The following is a 24,852-nucleotide window of genomic DNA, read 5'->3' on the forward strand; positions in this document are numbered from 1 at the left end:
AGATTATTGAGACACTGCCCCCGAACAATCGTACGTGCCCACGATGGTCCAGCCATACGCGAGCGTACACACGCACGAGAGCGCCCCCACCGGAGTTAATACGGCGCCCGTTTGCCTGGCCATACGCAGGCCACCGGATTCAGCAAAATCTATTCATAGCACAGTACGATCGATGCTCCACGCACAATGAAGAGGGTGGCCAAGAGGGGAGGGGGTGGCCGGGGTGGTGGTCGAGGCAATAGACCTTAGCGTTCCGGGTTGTTGGGGCGGGGGCCGGGAGCGGCAGCGGCCCGACAGCGGTTCGGCCGGCCGAGGGCGAGGCGGTGTGAGAGAGCTGTTGGGCGGCGGCAGCTAGCTTGGTTAGCATCAGCTGTAGTGGAGGGGGCGGCGAAGGCGCCACCGGAGGCGGGGGAGCAGAGGGTGGGGCGGAGGGAGAAGAAGAGGACGATTGGACGAGTTCAAATCGCAGCTGCATAGAATAGACTCGTCCTCCTGAGAATTCGCCGTCGAGGATCCTTGCGTAACTTGCGGCCGCGGCATCGACGAATCGCTCGCTCGCTGTGGCCGCGTGCACGTACGTGATGGTGTGCCGGCGGCGCGGCTGCGTGCGCGGCACTTCAATGCGCGCATCCAGACCTCCTCCGATCTGTATCCAACTTGGGTTGTGTTTAGTTCGCGAAAAAATTTGAATTTTGGTACTGTAGCACATTTCGTTGTTACTTGACAAACTAGCAAGGTGACTCGCGCAAATAGCTAATAGTTATATCTCCTTTAAATTCTTAGTGGTATCTGTTTGACTTGCCAAATATATGTGAATCTCTATCTCTACTATTTCTAAAGCAAGTAATGATTCCATGTCCGTCAATCCGAATCCTAATCGGAATCCGAACAAATCATTTCGAATCCTAATTGAAAACCAAACAATTAATACCATGCTCGCACGGTCACGACACGGGTTGTACATGGAGTTCCTAATTTTTTATTATTTTGTATGAGAAAATTGATAAGGATAGGATAGATCGATCACCTTTAATTTGTCCTACCTCTCCATCTACACCCAGCCAAGCCTAATCCCATGGCTGAGCTCTCCCAGCCGAGGAGCTGGAGCTCAGTAACGGAGTGAAGGAAGAGCTCTCGAGGCCTCGAGGTTGTGCATGCCATGCCAGGCTGTGTTCAGGAAGGAAGGTGATGGAGATGAGGCCGTGGTGGGCCTGGTCGGTGAGCAGAAGTAGATGGCGAGAGACATGCCCATGCCAATCTCGTCAAGGAGTAGTAGCTTTCCAATTGAACCCATCAGCCAAACATACATGTTTATTATGTTTATTGGCCGTATTCGATATGGATTCTTTATGTTAATTTGGACCGTTAGATCTTCGCAATATCCAACAGTGTACATTTTTCTCTTTTTTGAATTAATGTGGTAATTTTAGACCCTCTTTTATTTGATATGGACTCTTTGTGTTAGTTCAGACCGTTAGATCTTCATAAAATCCGACGGTGTATATTCTTCTCTTTTTTGGATTAACGTGTTAATTTCTAGACCCTCTTGGCAAACGTGGCGGCTTCTTTTAACACTGTTGTATTAAGATAATAGATATTATCCGATCATGGACTAATTAGACTTAAAAGATTTATCTCGTACTAAACAGTTAGAATGTGTAATTAGTTATTTTTTCAACTATATTTAATGCTTCATGCATGTGTATAAAAATTCGATATGATGGGTAAAAATTTTTGCGAACTAAACGGGGCCTTGTTGCCGTCGCGCGGGCCTCTTGTCTGTTCCAAGCCTTCTTCTTCCGCCTCCTGCTCGCTTTCAAGGCGAGGGCGCAGTCGTGGCGCTGGCGCTGCGCCACCGGTGGCGTACGTACGTACACGTACGTTTTAATTGATAGGTCCCGGCAGGCTACCGAATCGGGGAGATCACAGATACCACTGCCACCTAAGCCGCCGCGCAGTAATGGCTAAGCTAGCCGCTGCACGAACCGCCTTGCACTAGCATGGTCGTCGTCAATCGCTACGAGCCTACGACGACGGACGGAGGGCGACGATCTGGTCGATGTCGGTAACCACGTACCGTACGCCGGGTGGTCGTCGTGTCATGCGTTCATGTTGCATTGTTGCTGGAGGTGCCGACGTGCCGTGCTGCTGTCTGGCTCAATTACACGGGACAAGGGAACGGTCCCGGGCGCGCCTCCCTGCTGTGCCGGTACAGGAATTCCACGGCGCGGCCAATGGGTTTGCTTGGACAGCAGCGGACACGATGAAAGGCCTTGCTTGGTGCACACACCACACACGCGGTTCGGTTCATTTTTGTGGTCCTTATTAGCTCGTGTCTTTGTCCGCACCTTGCTTTCAGCCGAGAACGTGTAAAATGTGGGGTCAATTAGCAATCACTAGCACTGCTCCCTAGTTGCAGCTCCTTCTTGCAGAAGTTAACAAAATAAGAAAATAATTTGTTCCACAACAACAAATTAGGTTGTCCTAAATATCTTATATTTGATTAGAGATCGAGGAAAGTACTCAAGGATTTAATTTGATTACGATCCTATCAAACATTTTATTGCAAACCTACCATCAATATTGTCTAAATATCTAGTTTTCTATATGAAAAATAACCATAGGTTTCTCTTGCCCAAAAATGCAAATATCACATATTTGCTTAGACAGTAGCATTTTTTTTAAAAAAAAATTGCGATCAAGCTAAGAGCCATACATCAGAGACCGTGAAATACCATCAAATATCCTGTGCCTGCCGCCTACATGAATAGACCGTTCGTGCATGTGACCGGTGAGGTGATCAACCATTTTGTCTCTGAGCAGATATGCGGCCGCTGCGAATGCCGGCATGAGGTCATGGTTTCGTGACACGGCTCTGTGCCTGTCCGATCTGGCCGCCGGTCCGCATCAGAAGAGGGTAGGCGATCGAGCGGCGCAGTCGTCCTTTGATGCAGCAGCACGCTGCCGTAACGCCGAGATCTCTTGCCCGAACTCCCTCCCCCAACGACGTCACGCGCGCATGGCCGCCGGATGCGTATCCCAACCGCCATCAAATCCTCGGGTGACACCAGCGTCTTCTGGATTTTGGCGCGTCGGGCTTCGTCGTCTCATTCCCCCACCGCACTGCACGCACACCTGCCTGCGGCGTGCCAACGTACGTACGTGCTGCCTGCCGTGCGCCGCTATAGCCTATAGCTGATTGATTCGTTCCCGCCGGGTCCGGACGAACGTGAGATGTCAACATGTCATGCGCGCGCCGAGCCAACACGGACGATCCAGAAGATATCGCTGCGTCGATCCTCGGGGTCTTGCTCGGGTTCTTGCGTCCAGCTTGAGTGCGTGCACCTCGCATAGATTTTTTTTAGCCGGATGCCCCATGAGGGGCCGGGGGGCGTGATGCATGCTGCCATGCGGAGCGTTCTGCGCTGTGGCTAGCTAGCTAGGAAATACAATAACGACGGTGTTTGTTTAACATGGCGCACGATGTCCGCAAAATAATACGTGGCAGAATGCATGCATGGGTACCGTGCATCATCATCTAGCTACGTACCACCTCCACGCAGGCCGATCGATCGTATCAAAGCCGACGACCCTAGCTTGGAGAGACCTCGAAGGAGTTGTTCGATTCCAGAGGCTAAATATTGATTATAAAACTAACTGCAGAACTCTAGATCTAAACTGCGAGACAAATCTAATGAGATATATTAATCTATAATTAGCGGACGGTTACTGTAGTATCACTATAGCAAATTATAAATTAATTAGGATCATTAGAGTCGTTTCGCAAATTAGCACACATCTATCAAAAAAATTTGAAAATAAATTTTATTTGATACTTCTAAATAATAAAATTCTTTTTTATGTGACAGGAGCTAAAAACACTCCTCAAACCAAACAGCACCGAAGTAACAACAAATAATCTGGGGCCACACCTTGGAGGACACCCCAAATCTGGTGCGCCCACGTACGCTTTGTGGGGGCAACGCATGCAAGTACGCAACTTGTCGACGACCGAGCGAGACCTACGCGCGCGTTAAGCAATCGGTTCAGTACCACGTACACTGAGTCGACACATACACGCCCACTAGCACTGCTCGCCGAAAAGTACGTGGAGAGAAAGGGACTAGCTAGCAGCTCGTCAGCACACACACGCACACCGAATCATCATCTCGTTTTGTTCTTCTCATATTTTTTTTTTTACTGCGAGTGCTGTACTGCTAGTGCTCGTGCTAGCAGACAGCGCAATCGGCGACGACGTGACTAACCCCCTGCCGTGCCAGTCCTAGACTATTCGCGCGGCAGGACACTCCGGTCGTTTTCGCCCGGATCTCGGAGGGATACGCGCGCCACGAGCACGCGATCAGGTTGGCCACTGGCCACCACGTGCCAGACCAGACGACCTAACACACACACACGCACGCTAGTTCGTACGTGCAGGCCCCTCCGGCGAAACGATGGTGACGCAAATGAAGAATCGATCGAATCGATGCTGCATGCATGAATGTAGTATAATATTTTTCTAGTACTGAGCTTTAAACGAGTTGCCCGTAAACAAATGTAATCCAGGGATGCATGGTTTGCTCGTTCAGCTAGGGCTACGTACGTATGTGTGCAGGCGGCGAGAATCTCCTCCGAAAAAATGAACTGGACTAAACAACGACTGCACTCGTCGTTGCTTATTTCTCTTTAGGTTGGTATATGTGGTCGCCATCCTTCTGCTTCTGGATTCCGCGCGGTGCAGGTAATGCAAGCGCTCTTCAGTGTTTTTCTTTTACCATAGAGTGAGGTGTAGATTTAAAGTTTTTCAACTGATTCATGAAAGCGCAGCACGGTTCATTTCACTCTTATTTTAATTTAATTTAATTCATTGTTTGACAGTAGCTTCAAGAGAAACCACGCGTAGAAAGAAGAGTTCTTACCACTATCTTAAGACTTGCTACTAAGGTACAATACCAAACAACAATCGTGCTGCGCTTTGTGACTTTTCAAAGTCAACAGGAAGCCACCTCGACCGGCCACTTGAACAGCACATAAATCCAACGTACTTACCTGAAAGTCAATACAATAATACCCGTGGCAATATACAAATGGTCGGGGAATGCACCAGCTGAGATTTTTATACGAAACAAATCCAGGAGGGTATCACACATACCTGGAACTGAGATCCCGTCCCTCATCATGCGAATCCGGCGGGGCCGTCCACCTCGTGATGCCAGCGCTGATGGGCAACCGAACCACAGGGGGGGTGCAGTGCGCGTGGGTCGGGCCGCCCACTATTAATGCGACAGCACGTGTAAAAAAAAAGTTCGAGAGGACCCTGTTTTCTAGCTAACTCTCCACCACCTGCATGCACGGGCAACCGATTCGTGCTCGCATGTCTTGTGGATCGCCGTCGTAGATTATTAATTCAGCCTTCACATGAGCGAATTAACTAGCTGTTGCGTCCCTCGATGGCCTTATTATTCTGAGATGAGGTGTAATTGTTTGGATCTGTCCAAATGACCTGCAAGTGACGACATTTAGTAGTTGTATCTGAACTCCTTTGTGACACTTTTTTTCATAAAGATATGTAACTGATGGCCAAATTTGACTGCCTTTTGAGATTTATTTAGATACGATTGGTTTTTGATTATTAAGGTTTGGAAATCTGATCTCTTGGCAAAACTATACCTTGTTTTTCTTTTCTAACGATGATATACATTCGTGTGCTTAGTTGTAACAATGATTGCGTGACGAAGCTTATAGTTTTTTTATGGGACATGAGGATACATCTGAGCTAGAAGTCTTCTCTCTCTCCCATCCTTAACTTTTCCGATGTAGATAGGATTTTTTGGTGATCTGATATCTCTTGATAAAACACTTCTTTTTTTGTTGAAAAATATACCCCTGGGGCCTAACAAAGCTTCAATTATTGTGTTTAGTTACATGCAATTTTCTCCCTTTTACAGTTAATTTTTTCATATATTTTTCCAAAACACGATATATATAGATGTAGTACTGTCCGACCTGTGAATTAATACTATACTTCAAACAATTTTTATATTACATAATTGACACGTATGCAGACCCTAAGCTTATACACTGCGTTAATACGCCCTTATCGCTTGGGTTTCCACACTCCAAATAACCATGTGCTATAACGCGTACACTTTACCAAATTGTTTCTAATTTTCTTCTATGAGAAAACATGATTCATGTATTCCATATCACGCCACTGCTAGTCCTGTAAAGTATTCTCCATTGAACACGACCGCTAGAAGCAAACAATGCAAGGGGCCGGGCCTAGACTTTTTGCCTATATTATCACCAGCTCGTGTCACCTCGACCCGACAATATGTGGTCAAAAAGGCCCAGTTTGACGTGACCAAACTGATCGGCGCCACGGAGAAACTAGGAAAAGCCTCAAGAGCGCACGCAGGATTCCGCAGCGCCTAATGACCCGCGAGATTAGGCTAATTAATCGCCACCCCGCCCACGCAAAGAATGTGCTTTGGCAGCCTGGGTAAGTTACGAGCTCGCTGTCACGACGCACGACCGGGTCGCTGCCGAGTCCACGCCCGCGGGTCAAAGATCCACGCGCGCCCGCCCGCCCTGGTCTCTCCCAGGTCTACGTGGCGGCTCGCTGACCCGCGGTCAGCGCCCCTGGAGACCGAAAGCGAGGCGCCACTCACCGCCCCAGCCCGCACACCACGCGTGGTCCGTGGCGTGGCGGCTGCCGGGCCGAGGGCCGAGCGCCTCGTGTCGTCCCGCTCCCGGCCGGCCGCGGTCGCCGGGTGGGCGCGAGCGGGAGGCCCGTCGGCGCGGCGGTTTGCGCGCCCCGACCGTCCGGCAAAGCGACAGCCGCCGCCACCCGCCGGGGCTGCCCCGGATGGATGACGGCGAGACGAAATCATCGACCGGGACGCGTGTGCCGCCGCGTGCAGAAACTTCCGTGCCCGGCACGGGCACCGGCACCCCGGCTGCGTCGGTCAGGCTGACACATCGCGACGGGACGGGGGCACGTGGCCTCCTGGGCCACGGTCCTGCATCGACAGTTTTGGGTGGAGTTTGATCACGTGCTGACCACGTTTGACGGTGTTCCAGCCGGCCCCACGAATTTTGTTGGTGGCCGGCAGGGCCCGGCTCAAACGGCGCAGCATGTGGAGCATCGCCGCACGGCGGCCGCCGGCTGATCTGATCCGTGCCCAAGCTCGACAGGCCGGACGGGGGGCACCACCGGCGGTGGCAGCAGGGCGGCCGTCGCGTCCGTGTCGAGAGGGGGGAGCTGGCTCCAGCAGCACGCGTGCTAGCTCCCGCTTCCATTCCATCAACCGGCACACGCACGGGGGCATGCTGCCGCGTGCTGCCCCTTGCTGAGGAGTGCGTACGCTAGCTGCTGACCCGACCCTGCGCTATGTGTCCGGGACCTGCACGCCGGTCGCGATTCGCGAACGCACCGAATCCGATCCCGAAGCAGAGTGGTCTCGACCAAGATTTGGACCCCGTACCGGCAGGATCTCGTCACATGCACCTCCACGCACGCCAAAGCGCTCTCCTGTTGCGCGCGTGCGTGCGTGCGCGAGCTAGCCGAGACGGGGGCCCCTGCCCCGGCACGCCGTGCGCTTGCCGATGCGGCGAGATCGTCGAAAGGTTGGGCGCGGCCAGCCAGCAGCCAGGGCCCCCATTCGCAGACCAAACGGGTCGCAGCGGTGGAGACGGACTCACCGGCGTACGTGTACCCTGCTGCGCGCCTAGCCTATCCGGTGGAACAGTCTCCCCGGTCCTTTCTTCAAAAGACAGGAGGGCAGGAGGCGATCGGGTCGATGCATGTGCCGTGGCCCGTGGCGGTCGGGCCCGTGGCGGTCGGCGCGAGTTGATGGCGGATGCGGATGTGCGATCGCCCGCCGGCGCCGATCGACGACCACCCACGCAAGTTGAGTGCAGATCGGGGGATACGATGCCAGCGTCGATCGCAGAAGGCAGGCACGATTCGGACCTTGTTTTGTTTTCATGGATTTTTTTAAGTCCCTGTTACATCAAAATAAATCTTACTATTTTATAGTATTAAATAAAATATGTTTATAAATATTTTTTACAGCTGAGTGCTAATTTGCAAGACGAATTTAATAACCCTAATTAATTCATAATTTGTTATAATGATATTATAGTAACTATCCGCTAATCATGTATTAATATATCTCATTAGATTTGTCTTGCAGTTTAGTCCCAGAATTCTACAATTAATTTTATAATTAACTTTTATTTAATATTTTTAAATATTAATTTTTTTAATATGATATGGACTAAAATTTAGCCCCGAACAAACAATCCCTTAGAGCATCTCCAAGATTTTGCCATATTTTACTTGGCATATCTTGTGTTTTGCCAACTTCTAAAAAGATATGCCAAGTAAAAAAAGAGCTTATCTCCAATAGTTTGGCATAATTCACTTGCCAAATTCAGATCTAACTTACATCAGGAACCCTGAGAGAGAAACAAAATTATATTTACTCCCTTCCACCTCTTGAAAACTTAAATCAGGAATCCTTCTCTGTTATTTATTTCTTTTTTCACCCTCCCATCTGACTAGAAACCACGATGCCAACCGCGCGCCGCGCGCGTATATTTACGCGCTGGAGGCTGGTTTTTCTCAAGTTGCCAAAAATTGCCAAGTCTTTTGACAAACTGTTGGAGGAGTATTTTTAATATTTTTATCAAAAATCAAAGATGGCAACTCGATTTGCCAAACTGCTGGAGATGCTCAGTCTCGAGGGAGGAGAGGCCTTATCCTTATCCCCGTCAGCGCTGCCCGTTTTCGGGGTGGAGCAAGTACACTTTCCGATAGGGATCACGGCTGCAGCCGGCAGGATGCCTGTACGAATACCTATCCATCTTGCCCGTGCCACCTCGAAAGGTAGCCAGCCACTGGGGTGGGGCCCCCGCCCGACGAGGGAGCGATCCTGCCTTTTGGAAGTTCCAAGGAAGATATCGCAGGGCGGCGCGATCGCGATGCCGATCTCGTTCCGAAAGGCGGGGACTGCAGCCGGGCCAGATGTCACAGTGTCAGCATGCGCCGGCTCGCTTTAGGCTGGCACGCCGCCGCTGCGCGCAGCCACCACCACAAGGAAACCTCGCCGTCACAGCGTGCCGGCGCGCGCGTCGCCGTGGCAGCCCACAGGTTGCGACGGGGATCGCGTCGCCACTTGCGACCTGCACGCCTGCCGACCATCATGAGGGTCGGCTCGGGCTCGGGCTCGGGCTCGGGCGCGATTCGATTCTTCGGGTGGAGAGGCCGGCGCGGCGAGATACGCCGCTCGTGACCACTGGTGGCGGGCTGGCGGCCGGGCAGCTGCCGCTCCCGCAGGGCTACCCGGCGCTCCTGTACTTTACTGCAAGTGGCGGATGCAGAGCGAGCAGCTCAACGGGCGGCGACCCTGCGGTCCCGTGCCCCGTGGCACGACAGCTCAGCCGGAGAGCGCAGGCAGGCAGGGCACATGCAGCGCGGTTGACTTGACTGTCCCAGTTCGATCCGCACAGACAGGCGGACAGGCAGAGAGTGGGAGAGGGTTCGTGCAGTGCACCCGACAGGGACGCAACCCTGCAATTCTTTTTGCCGTCGACGACCCTGCGTAGCATTCCCCTTGGTTCTGCTTCCATTGGCTGCGTTGCCGTTGCCGGCCGGCCTGAAAGTACCCGCAGCCATTCCCGGAATCTTATCTCCAGGACGGTTCCATTAGCTGGAAGCGCCGACTGAATCACCGGCATTCGCTAGTTAAGCCACAACTGGGGCACGTCAGCCTCGTCCACCCGTCATGTCTGATCCACGGAACATGGGTTGCTTTGAGTAGAATGTATCTTGTTCGATCCAGGAACTTGGAACAAAAATATGGTCCATTTGGATGGAGGCCGGCGAGGCTCCACCGTCCTTTTGCTGTACCAGCAGAGCAGAGACTTTCAGTCTTGCGATCTGCCTGCGGCGCAGCATTAGTGCAGACTTTCAGTGTTGCAAGTTGCTTGCACCATGACCATCTTCCTTTTCAGCAATGAAGCTGTGCTCGCTCCGGTTCAGAGTGAGCCACTCAGATTGCACTGCTTGCGCGGGTGGTCGTGCGAGAGCGAGACACTTGGGGACTTGGGGTGTCCTGCCTGTTTGTTCCTCGCCCACTTCATCGGCCACTTGGTTCGCTGAATCTCTCGGGATAGTGTCACACACAACACACAGCAACCACCCGAATTGGTACACTTTTCAATGCGCCCCTATCAAGTTGGCCTGAAGCCACGGGGCCAAACTAACGAAAACCTAAGCTATTTGCAGAAAGAAACAAGCACAGGCTCTGATAGTATAACACCTCATGCTGTGTCTTCATCTGTCTGAATATCGAGCGGAACACTTGATGTGATAAGATGATGCACTGAAGAATTCTTTTTAGCATATCGCGATCAATACATCAATTCAGAGATTTTGACAAGCTGGCTTGAGGCCACAGGGCTAAACTAACGAAACCTAGCTATCTGCAGAGAGAACCAAGCACCAGCACTGATAGTATAACACCTCTGTTGTGTGCCGGTCTGTCTGAATATGGAACGGAACACTGAATGATGGCACGCTTGATGTCTAATGACAAGTGCGCAAGATGACCCACTTAACAGTTTGTCTTTTAACAAACGGTGGTTTATCAATATATCAATGCAGAGATTCTGACAAGTTTAAGGTGACTAGATGACAACGCTAAATAAATCACCAATTCGGACAAACAAATCCCACAAATTTTGTATACACCGACATACCATAGTTCCTCAACAACGAACTACTAGTAAAGAACAAAACAGACCACGGTTCCTCGTCATTCAGAACTGCTCACTGAACTTGCCGCATACAGGAAAACACTCAGCTGCAAACTGAACTAAGTTCACAGCCTTCAATTGACACCAGATCACAGTGTAACCAGGCTCAGAAGAGATACCTGGAGATGTAGTACTTGGAATTGGAAGCGCTAGTTGTTTTCACGTCCCCCAACCAGTGCTGCATGTGCACCCCAATGGCGTCCAGGTACAGGCTGCTCCGGCCATGGAAGCCGACCACCTTCCCCACCGTCGTGGCAGAGCTGAAGTAGGTCCCTATCTCGTCCCCAAACGGACCGTACTTCCCTCGGCTGCTGACGATGGTGATCGATCTCAAGACTCTGGGCCCTTCTTCCACGCAGGTGTTGTAGTAGCCGTAGATGCAGGTCAGGACCTCGTGTGGGTAGTCAAGCTTGATCTGCACAATGTGGGTTTGATGATGAACACGGTATATAATTGTGTGAGGTTACAGTTTTGGAGAGTGCGTGCGAGTAACAATTTACCCTGTGTGTTATCTGGCCACCATTTCCATGCTTGGTAGACCAGATGGATTGTCCACTCCTGTCGTACTCGATCTGAATAGAGCCGATGAAATCGTTTCTCATGATGTAGATTTGTTTGACGCCTGTGTAGACACCATCATCCCATGGCTTGCCTCCATCCCCACCCCATGGTCCTGGCCCTATTGGTATTGGTTCTTTCACTACACCGTATGTAACCTACAGAAATGGGGGAAATTCGAACACAGTTCTCCATCAGTACTAACACTTTTTTTTTATTATGAGTGCAGACATAATTCAGCCAAAAGAATTGGTTACCTCATCTCCAATTTCCCTCCGTGCTAGTGCAAGCATATCGGACTGTCCAGATGGGCTTGTGTCAGTTATTTCTGTGTCAACTCTCTGTGATAACACCTTGCCTTCCAGAACATGAACTCCAATGCTATCGATATACCATCCGGCCCTGCCATGGAATCCTACTATCCTTCCATCGGTCAAGCAGCTGGAGAAGAACGTGCCATGTTCATCCCCAAATGGTCCATGGTTCTTCTTCGTCGTGTGGAATGTAAGGGATTTGATCACCGTCGGGCCCATGATCATTGTCGAGCCAAAGTAACCGGTTATATGAGTCAAGATCTCTGATGGAAAATCAAATACTACCTGATAAAACAAAATCCTCACGTCATATACAACTAACAAAATTAGCTTGTAGTCTCTAGATCAAAGCAACTCGAATAGTGAAAATGCATCACCTTTTCAAGTCTAGATCCCCCACTAGTTCCTCGCTTATCGCTCCATATCGCCTGCCCGTTTCGATCATAGAGAACCTTCATGGAAGATATTCCTAGTCCCCGTGTTAAATTGATTTGTCGGACACCAGTGTAAATTCCATCATCAAATATGGTTCCACTGTTTCCACCCCAGGGACCAAATCTCACTGGGGTGCTTATAGTCATGGTCCCATTATCCGAATAGAAACTGGGAATTGATACCATCTACAATGTAAAATTCAAAATCTGAATGGCTTTTGCATTTACAATTTTTGTAACTAGAAAAGGAATATCCTAGGAAATGGAGCCATTCCAAAACTTTTCTAACGATGATCAGTTAGTCATACCTTGTTCATCTGAGATGGATGAGGATACTGCTCCTTCGGAAGACTGCTAGTCAGGACACTGTAGTTGTCACATCTGTCCTTCACTGCAAGAACCATGTCATACCCAGCACTCTCATCAGCATACCTGTGACCGTTCCTGTCATAAGATTTTGTTATGCTCCGAAGCGCAGATGGTGCATTTTTCGATAGCTTAGTGTTATTCTCTTTGTTGAGATGGCAGCCTATGGAATGGAGGCAAGACCCGGATCGCCCATGAAAGCCGACGATCTTGCCGCTGGATACCGGTAGTGAGAAGGATGTCCCTTGCTCGGTGCCAAAAGGCCCGTACTTGGAGCAGTTGCTCTGAAAGGTTAGTGACCTTATGACAACTGAGGTTCCCACTGCGCCATAGCAGCCACTGATCGATGTGAGAACTTCGTGAGGGTATTCAAGTTTCACCTGTTGGAAAGGCACAATTTAATTGGAGAATTGCAGTAGCATTATATCAGTAAAATTTCTGCTATCAATTTAAAAAGAGTCAACTTTCAGAACAAGCAGCACTCTGCTCAACTATTGACTGAAGAACCACGAACCTGATCGGTTTTTGAGTTTCCACTCGCAGTTCCATGCTTCTCTGACCAGACTGCGCCTCCTCTCAGGTCATACTCCATCTGTATGGAATCAATGGCCACACCATGAGCGATGATGATCTGGCGTACCCCAGAGTTGACACCATCGTCCCAAGGGTCTCCTGCTAAACCTCCCCATGGTCCGACCGTCGTTGAATTCTTCCCTGTTAAGCCTCTGAAGCTCTATTGAACACGGACAGATTTGAGATTTTGTCCCAAACGAGAAGTGGAGCAAAAATCTGAATGTTAGAAATGCTTTTATGATGCTTGCTTTGCAGGACGCTGTGATCCTTCTCTAAGTTTTATGCAAAAAGGAAATTCAATTCTAAGTTCAGTCAGGTTGTCGAGATCAAGTAATTAAATATAGATGATGCAACGTACGCAGCTGAGCCCTAACAAAATCTTTCTATCAGATGGGGTACGGTGGAACAAGAAAAAGAAGCGAGCATGCTAAGTATAATCCTAGAAAATTCCAGAACATCAACTAAAGACTAAATCATGGTCCTGCATAATTCCACCCGACCAAACAGAGACACAGAGTACATCATTCTGTTCCTTTCGGCGTCGAACAATTTGTCAAACATGATGACTGAAATACGTCAAGTTCAGTAACAAACAGGAAGGAGGCAGTACCATGTTCCGTTGTCCAAACAAAGCCCCCGATTCCTTCAAAAAAAAAACAAAGCCCCCGACGCCTGACAGAGAGAATTAAGATTGTACCAACTAGTGCCCGGTGACGAGCTCACTAGGATGACTAGAAACAATGGCCTGCCCATTTATAGAGGAACAAGGGAAATGGGAGACAACAAAAAAGCAGGCATTGCATCGTAAGCTGGCAGCAGCACTGACGGTGGAAGAAGCCCGAAAGCTACAGAAGAACTCGATTCGCTGACTTGGGTGATCACTAAAATTCCTCGGTTCATTCGCTCACGGGAGGGCCATGCCGGTAAGAAGCAATTTGTTTGCCACCGCTCGCTCTCAGATGTCACTTTTCTCTGACTTTAACCACCAACTTTGCATCAGTCCTCTGTCCTCGCGTTCACGTTCGCGACGCAGAGCTAAAGAGCCCGCACCCCTTCTTTATTCTGCTTCATTCTCCAACGAGGAGTATTTTTTTACCTTTTGTTCTGTTGGTTTCTTCTCTTTTAGGAAAATTCCTTGCCGAGGAGTGGGTTTTTAATTACATTGAAAATATTAGCAAATTACTGCAAAAAATATGGGGATTGCCTCAATGAATGTCTAGATCTTAGTTCAAATTTAACGTATTATTTCAGATTTAATCTGAAACCAGATTTAATCTAAAATTCACTGCCATGCCATGCCAGCGGGTGTAAAAGAGAAGATGCCGAGCCAGGCGCGACTAGTGACGTTATTACTAGCGGCTGTTCAGTGCATACCGAGTGCTATTAGAGTATTTCAAAGTATACTAGTTCATATTTAATGTACATTACATTATATTATGAAAAATTAACATAGGCCTTGTTTGGATGCACCGTTCATATTTGAAATATTAAACATAGACTAATCACAAAACTAATTACAAACTCATCTGTAAATTACGAAATGAATTTATTAAGACTAATTAATCCATCATTAGCACATGTTTACTGTACCAAATTAGTGTCTAATCCTAGCCTAATAGGCTCATTAGATTCATCTCATAATTTACAAGCAAACTATACAATTAGTTTTTTTATTTCATCTAGATTTAATACTCCATGTGCCGCACACATTGTGATAGTTTTGGAATTTTGAGTTTTACATCTAAACCAGGCCATAGTTTTATTACTTCCGTTGCACATTCAATTTCATCTATGTTCACACAGCCAAACGAACACATATACCATCAACCAAACAACCCTTCCGCACCATCCATTCAGCCTATCCCTGCCCCCCTGCACTGCCTGCGCATGCAGTAACTGCAAACCGAGAGCCACGCGAAAAACCAGTTACACCCATAGTCCACAACAAACCAGCTCAAACAGAACTCCCAGAACGAACGCACGGAATAAACTCAGCAGATCATATGTACATGCTTTTGCTATGTCTAAGGCAAGGAACAAAACACATACAGCATCCCTCTTTCAAAGTACCACACCATTTGCCAAGAAGACGGTTCTATGAATTGTATAAACTGCTTCATGTTTACGCACTCTGTAAGGCCCTCCCAATGGCCTGGAGAGGTGGTACCATTTCTGAAGAATTTACCAGTTGTGCCTTTACTTGCTCAGAAAGGCCTTCAAAGAAAATGGCGGGTAAGAATCCTGCTCCAAGAATTCCGAATGTCATGTATGCAGCAAGATGTAAAGAATTTAATTAAAGCGAACTGGTGAGTACAAAGAACTTCTTCTGTGAACAAAAGATGCGTAAACAGTTTTCTCAGATGAACATATAACGTCACCAGAGGACATTATGCAATGAGCACAAACTAAAGATGGAAGTTTTAACAAGGTATGATATAGGAGTAGAATCACTGGCTGACAAGTACTTAGAGATGTTACCTTGCCAACTTCCTGCTGTAGGTATTGTCTGACCACAGTTGCTTGCTGTACCACTCTCTCCAGTGATGAATATGCTGGCAGATTAGCATGTGCTGTCATTGATCATAGAGGAAGATCATAATCAGATCATAAGAAGGATTACATAAGCAGGAGCTAGGCATGGAAACTTTAAACATACCAAGGACAGCCCGATTCAAGCTATCTGCAACATTCTGCCTGTACTCTGGGCTTAGTAGATGAAACATGGGTGACTTCTCAGGCTCTTCATAAGCCAGGAGGGCCATAAAATCCTATACAATGAAAAGTTGAGTATTAATATACCTTCTAAAACATCTGAAACACAATATCAGTCCTTGGTCTGCTTTGTTAAAAGAAGAATTGTTTCAACAGGCAGAAGGGCCCTGAGACATGAAGATTTAAGGAAAAAGTACCTCTAGTTTCTCAACATACTTGGGAACCTTTCCAAACGACGTCAATTTTTTCTGGCCAAACTCAAGAGCTTCTGTGCTGTCAGTCAAAACAGACAAGTTGATGAGAAAATTGTAACAGTATAATTCCCTTCTAATTAAATTTTGCAGGCTCACCATTTTCTTGAACGAACTAGCTCAATGAAGTGAAGACTCAAAAGATCAAAATGCAGATCCATATCATTCTCCAGCAAGTTAGGTGCCAGTTCTTCTGTCAGTTCTATGGCCTTCAGGGCATTCCCTTCTAGCACAGAATTAAAAATAGCTGGAAACAAAATCATGCTATTAGATGTCAATGATGTTATCATTAGATAGATGGGAATAGAAATACTCTAATACGAAACTGTTATGATTTTATGCGATCATGGCCTACCGCCTACGATGAATAAAATGAAACACAATAAATATCTATTTGAATCACAACTATTTCATTAAAAATGTTAATATTAAATAACAATCAGTCAAAAGTTTCAAAGAGAGTAACAAATTAATTACATGCTGAGCTCAAAAGTAGCCAGGGAAAATTGATAAAAGTTTGCAAGAATATTATAATAGGAATTACCCATTACTTAGGTTTTCACTAAGGAAACAGAGCAACCTAACCCATGGTCAAATGCACCTTAGCGAAAAACCAAAACCTATACACTGGTTTATCGATTTAATAAAATCCTATTGTTCTGGTAAATTTTGAATTGAACTAGCAGTTTACACTGATGCGCAACAAATCATATCATAACCAACTGCTTGTGCCAGAGTGATAAAGACCAATCGATAACAGCAATCTATATTGAACAGAGATGGCTCTATATAGTTGTTAATTAGGCAAAGATGAATTACTGGATGATAATGGTCGTAGCAACGTGATCACAGTTTTTTCTTCCAAAAACAAATTGAAGTGATCATAATAACGCTTCACACCTACCATTAACTTCAAAACCATAAAAGAAGGCTATGACAGGATATGAGGATCAAAAAAGCAATTCTGTTTTTCCTCTCTTTTTTGGGGTTTGGGAGGGGGGGCTACGAGACCTTCCTTTTCATTTTCAAAGATGAAATGGGCATTCACACTTAAATAGATGCAAGGGAGCGACAGAACTTCTACTTTTAGCTTGGCCGGATTCTTTGTAATTTTCTTCAATGCCTCCTCCTCCCTCCTTTTCTATATACTTGTACATGGTAGTTAGGTAAGTTAGTCTTTAATTTCTCTTCCAGACTTTTTTTTTGTCCTTTATAAGTGTGTTTCCTTTCTGTTTGGCTGACCTTGTTCAGTCGTTCTATAAAAGCTTGCTGTTGGAAGGTAGAAAGCAAAAAAAGGGGCAAATTGCCTGTATAGCACTCACCATGAACCGTTTTGCAAACATACCACTCCCTAGCTCCGGAATACTATTTTAACACCGACTTGTGCCCTATCTTTGCCCTGTTAATGCACTATGCCATATGTTTCAAATCTAACATCTCAGATATGACCCGGTCCTCCCTAACATTATCATTTCTCTTCCCTTCCCCACAGGCTCCTCGCTGTTGTTGGGTGAGATTGGGCTGGAGCTCAAATGTCGGGCGGAGGAGCAGTCGAGCAGTACCACCAATCGAAGACAGGAAAAAGATCCTGACCAAGAACAAGCTCTCCTTCACAGTCACGTGAAGGTATAGTATCTCTACCAATGTGAATGGCTGTGGCTTCAACCCCACTGCACCATTGGCCAGATCTCTTCCTCCTGCCACCATGGTGCCCAACTGCCCATGTCCTGCTACTGCATCATGCCTGAGGGCCTCTCCTCGATCGAGAACCCATCTACAGCTCGCTAGCTGAGCAACCCCCCCCCCCCCCCCCAAACAAAAGAAAAAACAAAAACTGGTGACTGCGCAAATGGACAACCCTGAGGAGGCAGAGGTCTCAGATGCGGGACGTTGTTCCCTGTTGCACCAATCAAAAAGTGCAGCTAGCCCCAGGGGAGAAGAGTTCTTGCCAGCTGCCAGGCGATGAAGACCACCAGAGAAGAACCAATTAACAGAGAACGACGGAGAAGATCCAGGTCTGATCTAAGCCATTCCTTTTCAATTGTGTGGCTCAGTCATAGATGGTGCAAAAACTGGGCAAAGTTGCAGTAAACTAGTAATCCAGGTGGAATTGATGGTATGTTTGCAAACCGAGTTCAAAATAGTGGTACCGGGCAATTTAGCCAAAGAACTATCTAGGTAAATTTATCAAATATACCATAAGTGCTTCAACATGCAATATGGCAAATAACACCCCCACCCCACACCCCAAAGAGACTGTAGATAAAAGATTCAGTATTGACCTGCAAATAAATACCTTTACGCTTATCCACATTCACACTATAGTCAACGGGTAACTTCAACCCAGTGCTGGATAGGAATGTCTCTGCCGTCTCTTTGAAACAGTTGTGCATAAGATAAGATAGCACTATGTTTCGGACATCATTGTCGCTAACAGACTGCAGTAGTAAGAAAAAAATGTCAATAGCATACTACAGCTTAAACAGATGATGATATAGTTTGTATTGTTGCTTTATCAAATAAAATGCAGTAGTAAGTAATCCCCTTCATTGAATATGACAGCAAAGGGTAGAACGTGAAGCTATTGATAAAGTTAGTGCAAAGCATGTCTACGCTGGTTGGACCAACAGTAAGGGCAGAGCCATATATGAAGTACACACGCAGTGACATAAGAGGAAAGTGGTAGTGACTTCGAGGTAATGCAAACCACTGCAGTGGCAGCTGGGAAAAGGGCAGAGTGGATGAATCAACTTATAGTGCTGGCCGAGATACACAATGGCAAGGACATCCATAAGCAGGTGAAATGGATCAATGCTCAATTTTAGGCCAGCAACACAATTCAGGTAAGATGTGTCGCACATGTCTTCGGCCAGCTTTTGATGCCATAGAGATTTACAGATTGTGGGGGAAATACTAGAGATCTGATATGGCTCATCAACCTTGCTTTTTAGGCTCTTTTGTCGTCTTTAACGCAAAGGCATAAATATACTTCCGTTACTAACGGAACAAGATGTATTAAGTGCTATTTGCTCAATACGCTGAATTGTCGAACAACATATTAGGTTGCCTGTAGCATTGCTCCCAATATATTTACCCACTAAAAAACAACCGAGCTTGCCCCCCCCCCCCCCCCCCCACTCACACACACCACACACACACACCATGAGGCAGAATTGGCCCTTAAAACTCCACTGAATTCCAACCAACATCAGCGACAAAGCTCAAAACTTCTTTTCACTACAGAACCACGCAATCCACGAGTTTCAATCTTTTCTCACTAGATGACACCTACCGAAGGACTTCCAATCTCCTTTGCAAACCCTACCACGAGCGCATTCCCCAGTACAAACACTTCAAAATCCAATTAACTATCTCTTCAAAACATAATCCAAGTAACTATACCACCCTACGAAATAACGAATTCAACAGACGACCGCAGAGGAACAACGAATTCGCACGCAAGCAGGAACGAATCTACTCGAGCCATATAATGGGAGCGCCTGCCTAAACAAGGAAAACAAACACAATGATTCAACCAGCGAGGGAAGATGGGGGACGCGTGGAGAGTGGGCGTACGACGTTCTCGTAGAGACGAGGATCGAGGTCCATCATGACGGCGGAGGAGAGAGGAGGGCGGCGCCGGATGCGAGGAGGAGGCCGCAGGGAGGACGAAGGCTGTTGCTGCCCGCAGCTGGGGCCTTGGGGAGCGAGGATTCCTGAGACTGAGAGGAGGATTTGACCCCCCGTATTTTATTTACCTTTTTGCCCTTTTGTCTGCTTCTTTCTTTTTTTCTTTTTTCTTTTTGAAAAACGGCTTCTTTCGTTTTGAGATAACTGTCATTGATATGTCGTTCCCCTCCAATTTTATTAATTAATTAATTAATATGTCGTAACCCTCCAATTTTCAAATAACTGTTATTTTGAGATAAACACATCTTAGTTTTTAACATCGATATCTATTTGAATATTAAAATTAAGTTTTAAAATGATATGACTAGATTCTTCATTGATGGTATTTCAAAATATTACATATATTATTTATTTATTATTCGTTTAATATTATTAATCCATATATATATATATATATATATATATATATATATATATATATATATATATATATATATATATATATAGTGTCTCGGTGACGTGCTGCTGTTTGAAACGATAATTATTTGAAGACTAGAGATGGTTGACAAGATGTGGATTATTGTCAATAAAATGTGTAGTATACATGGTCGTATTTTCAAATTATCACTTGTTGGGAAGAGATGCGTACATGAGGAAGAATGAAAGGTAATCCTGACGTGGCAATCGTATTTGTTTTGGACAGATTTAAGAATTTACTATTACATGATAAATATAAATTTTTAATCTAAAAAATATAAATATAAATTTTACAAAACTCAAAATCTCCATATTTTAAAGGAACCTAACTTGTAGTCACTAGATTAAAATACAGGTCAGATTATCTTCGAGAAATACGAAGTTACCATATTTAAGCTAACATTTAATTTTATCTTTTGATAAAAGCCCTTAGGCAAGCTTTATTGACAGAAGATAGTTATATCAATAGATAAAAAAAATGGGTAATAAAATTCGGGGGATCATCTTTCCGGATACAATTTTCTTTAGTAATCATAGCTTGCCTAGCTAACTCATGTGCCACTTGATTTGCTTCCCTGCATAAGTGCTATCAATGGAAAATTCTAGAACCCGCTCCAAACTGCAGTGCATTCATCATATATCGCGGCAACTGAATTAGTCTTATTAAGAGCATCTCTAAGAGCTTTTCTAAAATTTACTATCTAAATCATCATGTGGAGAGTCATTTAAGTAAAAATCGTTTTTCATATCTTTGTATTTTCCAACAACTTTTCTATATATTGTAGTCTAGACTCTAGAGAGCTACTGTTGCTCTTCATCTTTGGCTAGCATGAAATCCAGAATAGAGGATATCTATATTTGAATATTCAATTAAAAAGACTGTTGGAGAGTAATTTTTTTACTAAAATCTCTATTCCTATAAATTAGAGAAGATATAAAAAATCTCTCGAAGATGTTCTAAGTTTTTTTGTGTTGTGACGGATGCATGCCCCCCCCCCCCCCCGGTTGCCTACACGTACGGCTACCACGCACAGAAAAGAAGAAGAAGAAGACGTACAAAACAAAATGCCTACATGCATACTACCATGAATCTTTCCGCAAACTGATGAGATTAGTTCCTGGGCATACAATATATAGAGAAATAGCACGATTGCACTGATGATTAACCTAACCAGATTAGTTCCTCGTACCGACCTAGTTAATACAGAGACACATGACATGAAAGCTAGCATTCTATTTTATCTACCCATGCATGCATACTAAACTTCACCTCATTACCCTTATCTGATAACTGCCGGCGGTAAACACTGCACGGACCAGTCAAATGACAGCAAACACGACGGCAATAAAGAAGACAAGGAAAAAAAACGGCGAGCTTGACTATCAGATCGCCAAGCCATCTCAAGATCAATGCCGGCGACATGCCCCTACTGGCGGCGAGGTTCATGGCGAACGCGAGCAAGACGGCGAGGAGGTAGGAGCCGACCATGGCGACGTGGAGCAGGCCGTCGACGACGGGGTTGCCCGTTGCTGAGGGCGAGGCGGCTCTCTCCATGACCATGGCGTAGCCCAGCGCGACCTTGAGGATGAAGGCGGCAAGGATGCAAGAGGCCATCGGCGCTTGGCTGCTGGATGGTCGGTGGATTGGAGGCTGCTTCGGACTAATAGGTAGAACTGTAGGAGCGAACAATGGGGGGAGAAATAGGATGCTGCGTGTTTACTTTGCTGGGCAGTGGACGATGCGATGCCTTTGCCTTGCTGCGCTTATATAGGCGCCGCGTTCCCCTCTCCATTACATTGCCGCAGTCCCGTGAATGCAAATACATTGCAGCGAGAGAAGGAAACCAGAGGTTCCGTGGTGATGTGTCATTTTCTTTTTGCGAAACCAGAGGCTCCGTGGTGTTCAGGCTGACAAGGAGTGGATACTCTCCACTTTTCATGTCTGTCCTAGGAGTGGCTGACAAGGAGTGGGATCTTCTTCGATCGTCTGCTCTGCTGAAGCATGCAGGCTGACAAGGAGCGTGGGATCTTCTTCGATCGTCTGACCGGGGTGCAGCTTCCAGGATCGCCTACTCCTGGTTCCACATGATCTGCTCGATCGCTGTAACTAACCTTGCTTTATTTCGTGACAAACATGCTTACCTACTTACTCACTGTCTGTCCGGGTCGCCTTTCTGTGAGTCGTGTGGGTCCTGCAGTCCTGCTAGAGTGTTTCGTGTCGCCGTTGCGAATATTATTAACTGAAGGAACCCGTGGCAGCAGTGAAGTGTTGTGTAATTCCCCATGGTGTCAGTGAGTGAAGACGAGGGCAGCTGTGCTGCTGCAAGCGAGACATTTTCCACGCCAGAGATCTCCCGGCCGGGAACGGCTGCTTAGCGACTGCTCCTGCGGTCTTGTCTGTCTGCCCCGGAGGAAGCGTGCTCCGCGCTCCCCTTGAATGCACACCAACCACCACGCAGCAGCTGGCAGCTGGCGCTCCGCTCCTCGCACCCATCAAAGCAGCATCACTACCACCTCCGGCTAGTTGCGCTGTGCCAGCAGCGCGCGAGCCTTCCCCGAGGTGGTGGGACCTTCACGTCGTTGCCCCTGGAAAGCCCCGATGACGCCGGTCTCGGCGCTGGCTTCTCCGCTTGTGTCCGTCCTCCTGGTCGTCGCTCGCCGCCACCCAGCACAGGCCTTGCTGATCCGAGTCCGGCCGAGGAACCGGCAAAATGGCGCAAATACTCGGTCGCCCGCGTCGGTGCGTGAAGGTTTTTTCTTTTTCAACATTTATTTCTGCAAATTTTTATTAAAATAATATTATTTTGTAGTGGTTTGTTGCCAGTTGTGCTTTTGTTATCACTTGTGTTGTAACCTCCGTCTTGTCTCCTCCTGAGTCGGCTGAGATGAAACGAAACATCACGCGGCACGCGCTGCGCTGCGCTGCTTCTTTGATAGTACCAATCACCACAAGTCCATGTCCAAAACCATGCCGTCCGACAGGATCTTGTCGCCGCTGCCGTATCTCCTCCTCATCATCATCATCACCGCAGTCCTCGCCGCCTCCGAAGTCGCCGCGTATATGGACTGGAGCAGGAGATACGCGATCATCCGCGGGATCGCGCGCGGCCTGCTGTACCTCCACGAGGAGTCCCGGCTGCGGATCATCCACCGTGACCTCAAGCCCAGCAACGTCCTCCTGGACTCGGACCTGACCCCCAAGATCGCGGATTTCGGCCTGGCCAGGGCGTTCTGGGGAGACGAGACAAGGGAGGTGACCAAGCGACCGGTTGGGAGTTGGGACCCTGTAAGTGCCAGCAGCCTGACAGGCCTCCCCTAAGATTTCTGCTACCTGCGATTCACTTGCATGATCGCTGCAGTGGGTACATGTCGCCGGAGTACGCGTACTACGGGCACGTATCGACCAAATCGGACATGTTCGGCTTCGGGGTGATGGTCCTCGAGATCGTCACCGGTCGAAGGAACACCAGCTGCGCTGAAGATCAAGATGGCAGCAGCAATCTGCTGAGCTACGTGAGTAACTGCATGCGGTGATCTAGTTTCTTTCTACATTGTCTTACTCTGCTGCTGCTGCTGCAGGTGTGGGAGAAGTGGAGCCGCGGGTCGGTGGCGGACGCCGTGGACGTGTCGCTGGGCGGGCGGTACGCCCGGGCCGAGGCGCTCGCCTGCGCGCAGGTCGGGCTCCTGTGCGTGCAGGTCCGCCACAAAATCACCGGTACGGAGATGAACCGGGGGTGAATGAAATTTATGAATGAGATTTAGGTACCGGTTGGTGTTACCAACCGGTACCTAAGGTTCTCCATAGATACCGGGTGGCAATTTTTAGGGAAAAGCATGTTTTTCAACCCTGAACTATCACGATAGTCCGATTTTGGCCCTTAAACTACGAAACCGGACATCCTACACTTCCAACTAACGAAACCGTTTGAAAAACAACCCTGGCTCAGCCAAAGGCGGTTTTGCTACAGTAAAATTTCCGAATTTCTGGAATTTCACACCTCTCTCAATTAAATAATAAAGAAAGTATAGTTAATATTGTCTAAAAATCATGATATTTTTTTGGGAGGTAGATCAAAAGACAAGAAATCTATTTTGGCTAGATGTGCTACAATAGACATAAAGGAATTTGAATTATAAAATTTTAAAAATAGGTAGAATTCAAAATTCCTTGAATTTTTAGGTCAGCTAAACCTATGATAAAAATGCATTAAAAATATGATAATTCATAATTTTTTATTTAGTTTAGTTAGGTACTTTTTATTGGCCCAAGTTCTATAGAAAATTCATAAATTAAAATTTGAGGAATCAAATTTGATTCAAATTTGAGCATTGCGAAGGAATTCAAAAACTTTCATAAAAACTTGGGTCAATAAAAAATACCTTATTAAACTAAATAAAAAATTATGAATTATCATATTTTTATTTCATTTTTATCAAAGGTTTAGCGAACCCAAAAATTCAAGAAATTTTGAATTCTACCCATTTTTAAAATTTTATAATTCAAATTTCATTATGTTTAATGTATCACATCTAGCCAAAATAAATTCCTTGTCTTTTTATCTACATCCCAAAAAAATATCATGATTTTTAGATAATATTAACTATGCTTTCTTTCTTATTTAATTGAGAGATGTGTGAAATTCCAGAAATTCGAAAATATTACTGTAGCAATACCGCCCTCAAAACAACTTGCTACAGTGCTCGCGGGGGTGA

The 24,852-nt window shown here is 46.7% G+C and overlaps 3 protein-coding genes across 5 annotated transcripts; 1 reads left to right on the forward strand and 2 right to left on the reverse strand.

The window, feature by feature from the left end:
* Positions 1-10,635: 10,635 nt before the first annotated feature.
* LOC120708232 (jacalin-related lectin 3-like) lies at positions 10,636-13,908 on the reverse strand. Of its 2 annotated transcripts, none has more exons than XM_039993366.1 (7): positions 13,680-13,908; positions 13,011-13,229; positions 12,439-12,876; positions 12,074-12,316; positions 11,640-11,981; positions 11,325-11,540; positions 10,636-11,239 (listed from the first exon to the last, which is right to left on the reverse strand). In XM_039993366.1, the coding sequence occupies exons 1-7, from the start codon at positions 13,680-13,682 to the stop codon at positions 10,931-10,933; spliced, it is 1,770 nt and encodes a 589-aa protein (XP_039849300.1). In that variant the 5' UTR covers positions 13,683-13,908; the 3' UTR covers positions 10,636-10,930. The 2 variants fall into 2 exon arrangements, with proteins under 2 accessions (XP_039849300.1, XP_039849301.1); XM_039993367.1 differs by having other exon boundaries at positions 13,011-13,341; positions 13,680-13,906.
* An 894-nt stretch (positions 13,909-14,802) lies between these two features.
* LOC120708233 (glucose-induced degradation protein 8-A homolog) lies at positions 14,803-19,771 on the reverse strand. 2 transcript variants are annotated; one of them, XM_039993369.1, is made up of 7 exons: positions 19,609-19,771; positions 18,329-18,470; positions 16,132-16,279; positions 15,979-16,054; positions 15,726-15,837; positions 15,548-15,639; positions 14,803-15,283 (listed from the first exon to the last, which is right to left on the reverse strand). In XM_039993369.1, the coding sequence occupies exons 1-7, from the start codon at positions 19,642-19,644 to the stop codon at positions 15,266-15,268; spliced, it is 624 nt and encodes a 207-aa protein (XP_039849303.1). In that variant the 5' UTR covers positions 19,645-19,771; the 3' UTR covers positions 14,803-15,265. The 2 variants fall into 2 exon arrangements, with proteins under 2 accessions (XP_039849303.1, XP_039849302.1); XM_039993368.1 differs by having other exon boundaries at positions 14,803-15,310.
* Positions 19,772-23,107: 3,336 nt separating this feature from the next.
* On the forward strand, positions 23,108-23,877 carry LOC120710198 (cysteine-rich receptor-like protein kinase 19). The gene is made up of 3 exons (XM_039995851.1): positions 23,108-23,417; positions 23,498-23,652; positions 23,719-23,877. The coding sequence occupies exons 1-3, from the start codon at positions 23,108-23,110 to the stop codon at positions 23,875-23,877; spliced, it is 624 nt and encodes a 207-aa protein (XP_039851785.1).
* The last annotated feature ends 975 nt before the right edge of the window (positions 23,878-24,852 follow it).

The sequence above is a fragment of the Panicum virgatum genome, chromosome 5K, assembly GCF_016808335.1.
Source record: "Panicum virgatum strain AP13 chromosome 5K, P.virgatum_v5, whole genome shotgun sequence".
In the NCBI taxonomy this organism is placed as follows: Eukaryota; Viridiplantae; Streptophyta; class Magnoliopsida; order Poales; family Poaceae; genus Panicum; species Panicum virgatum.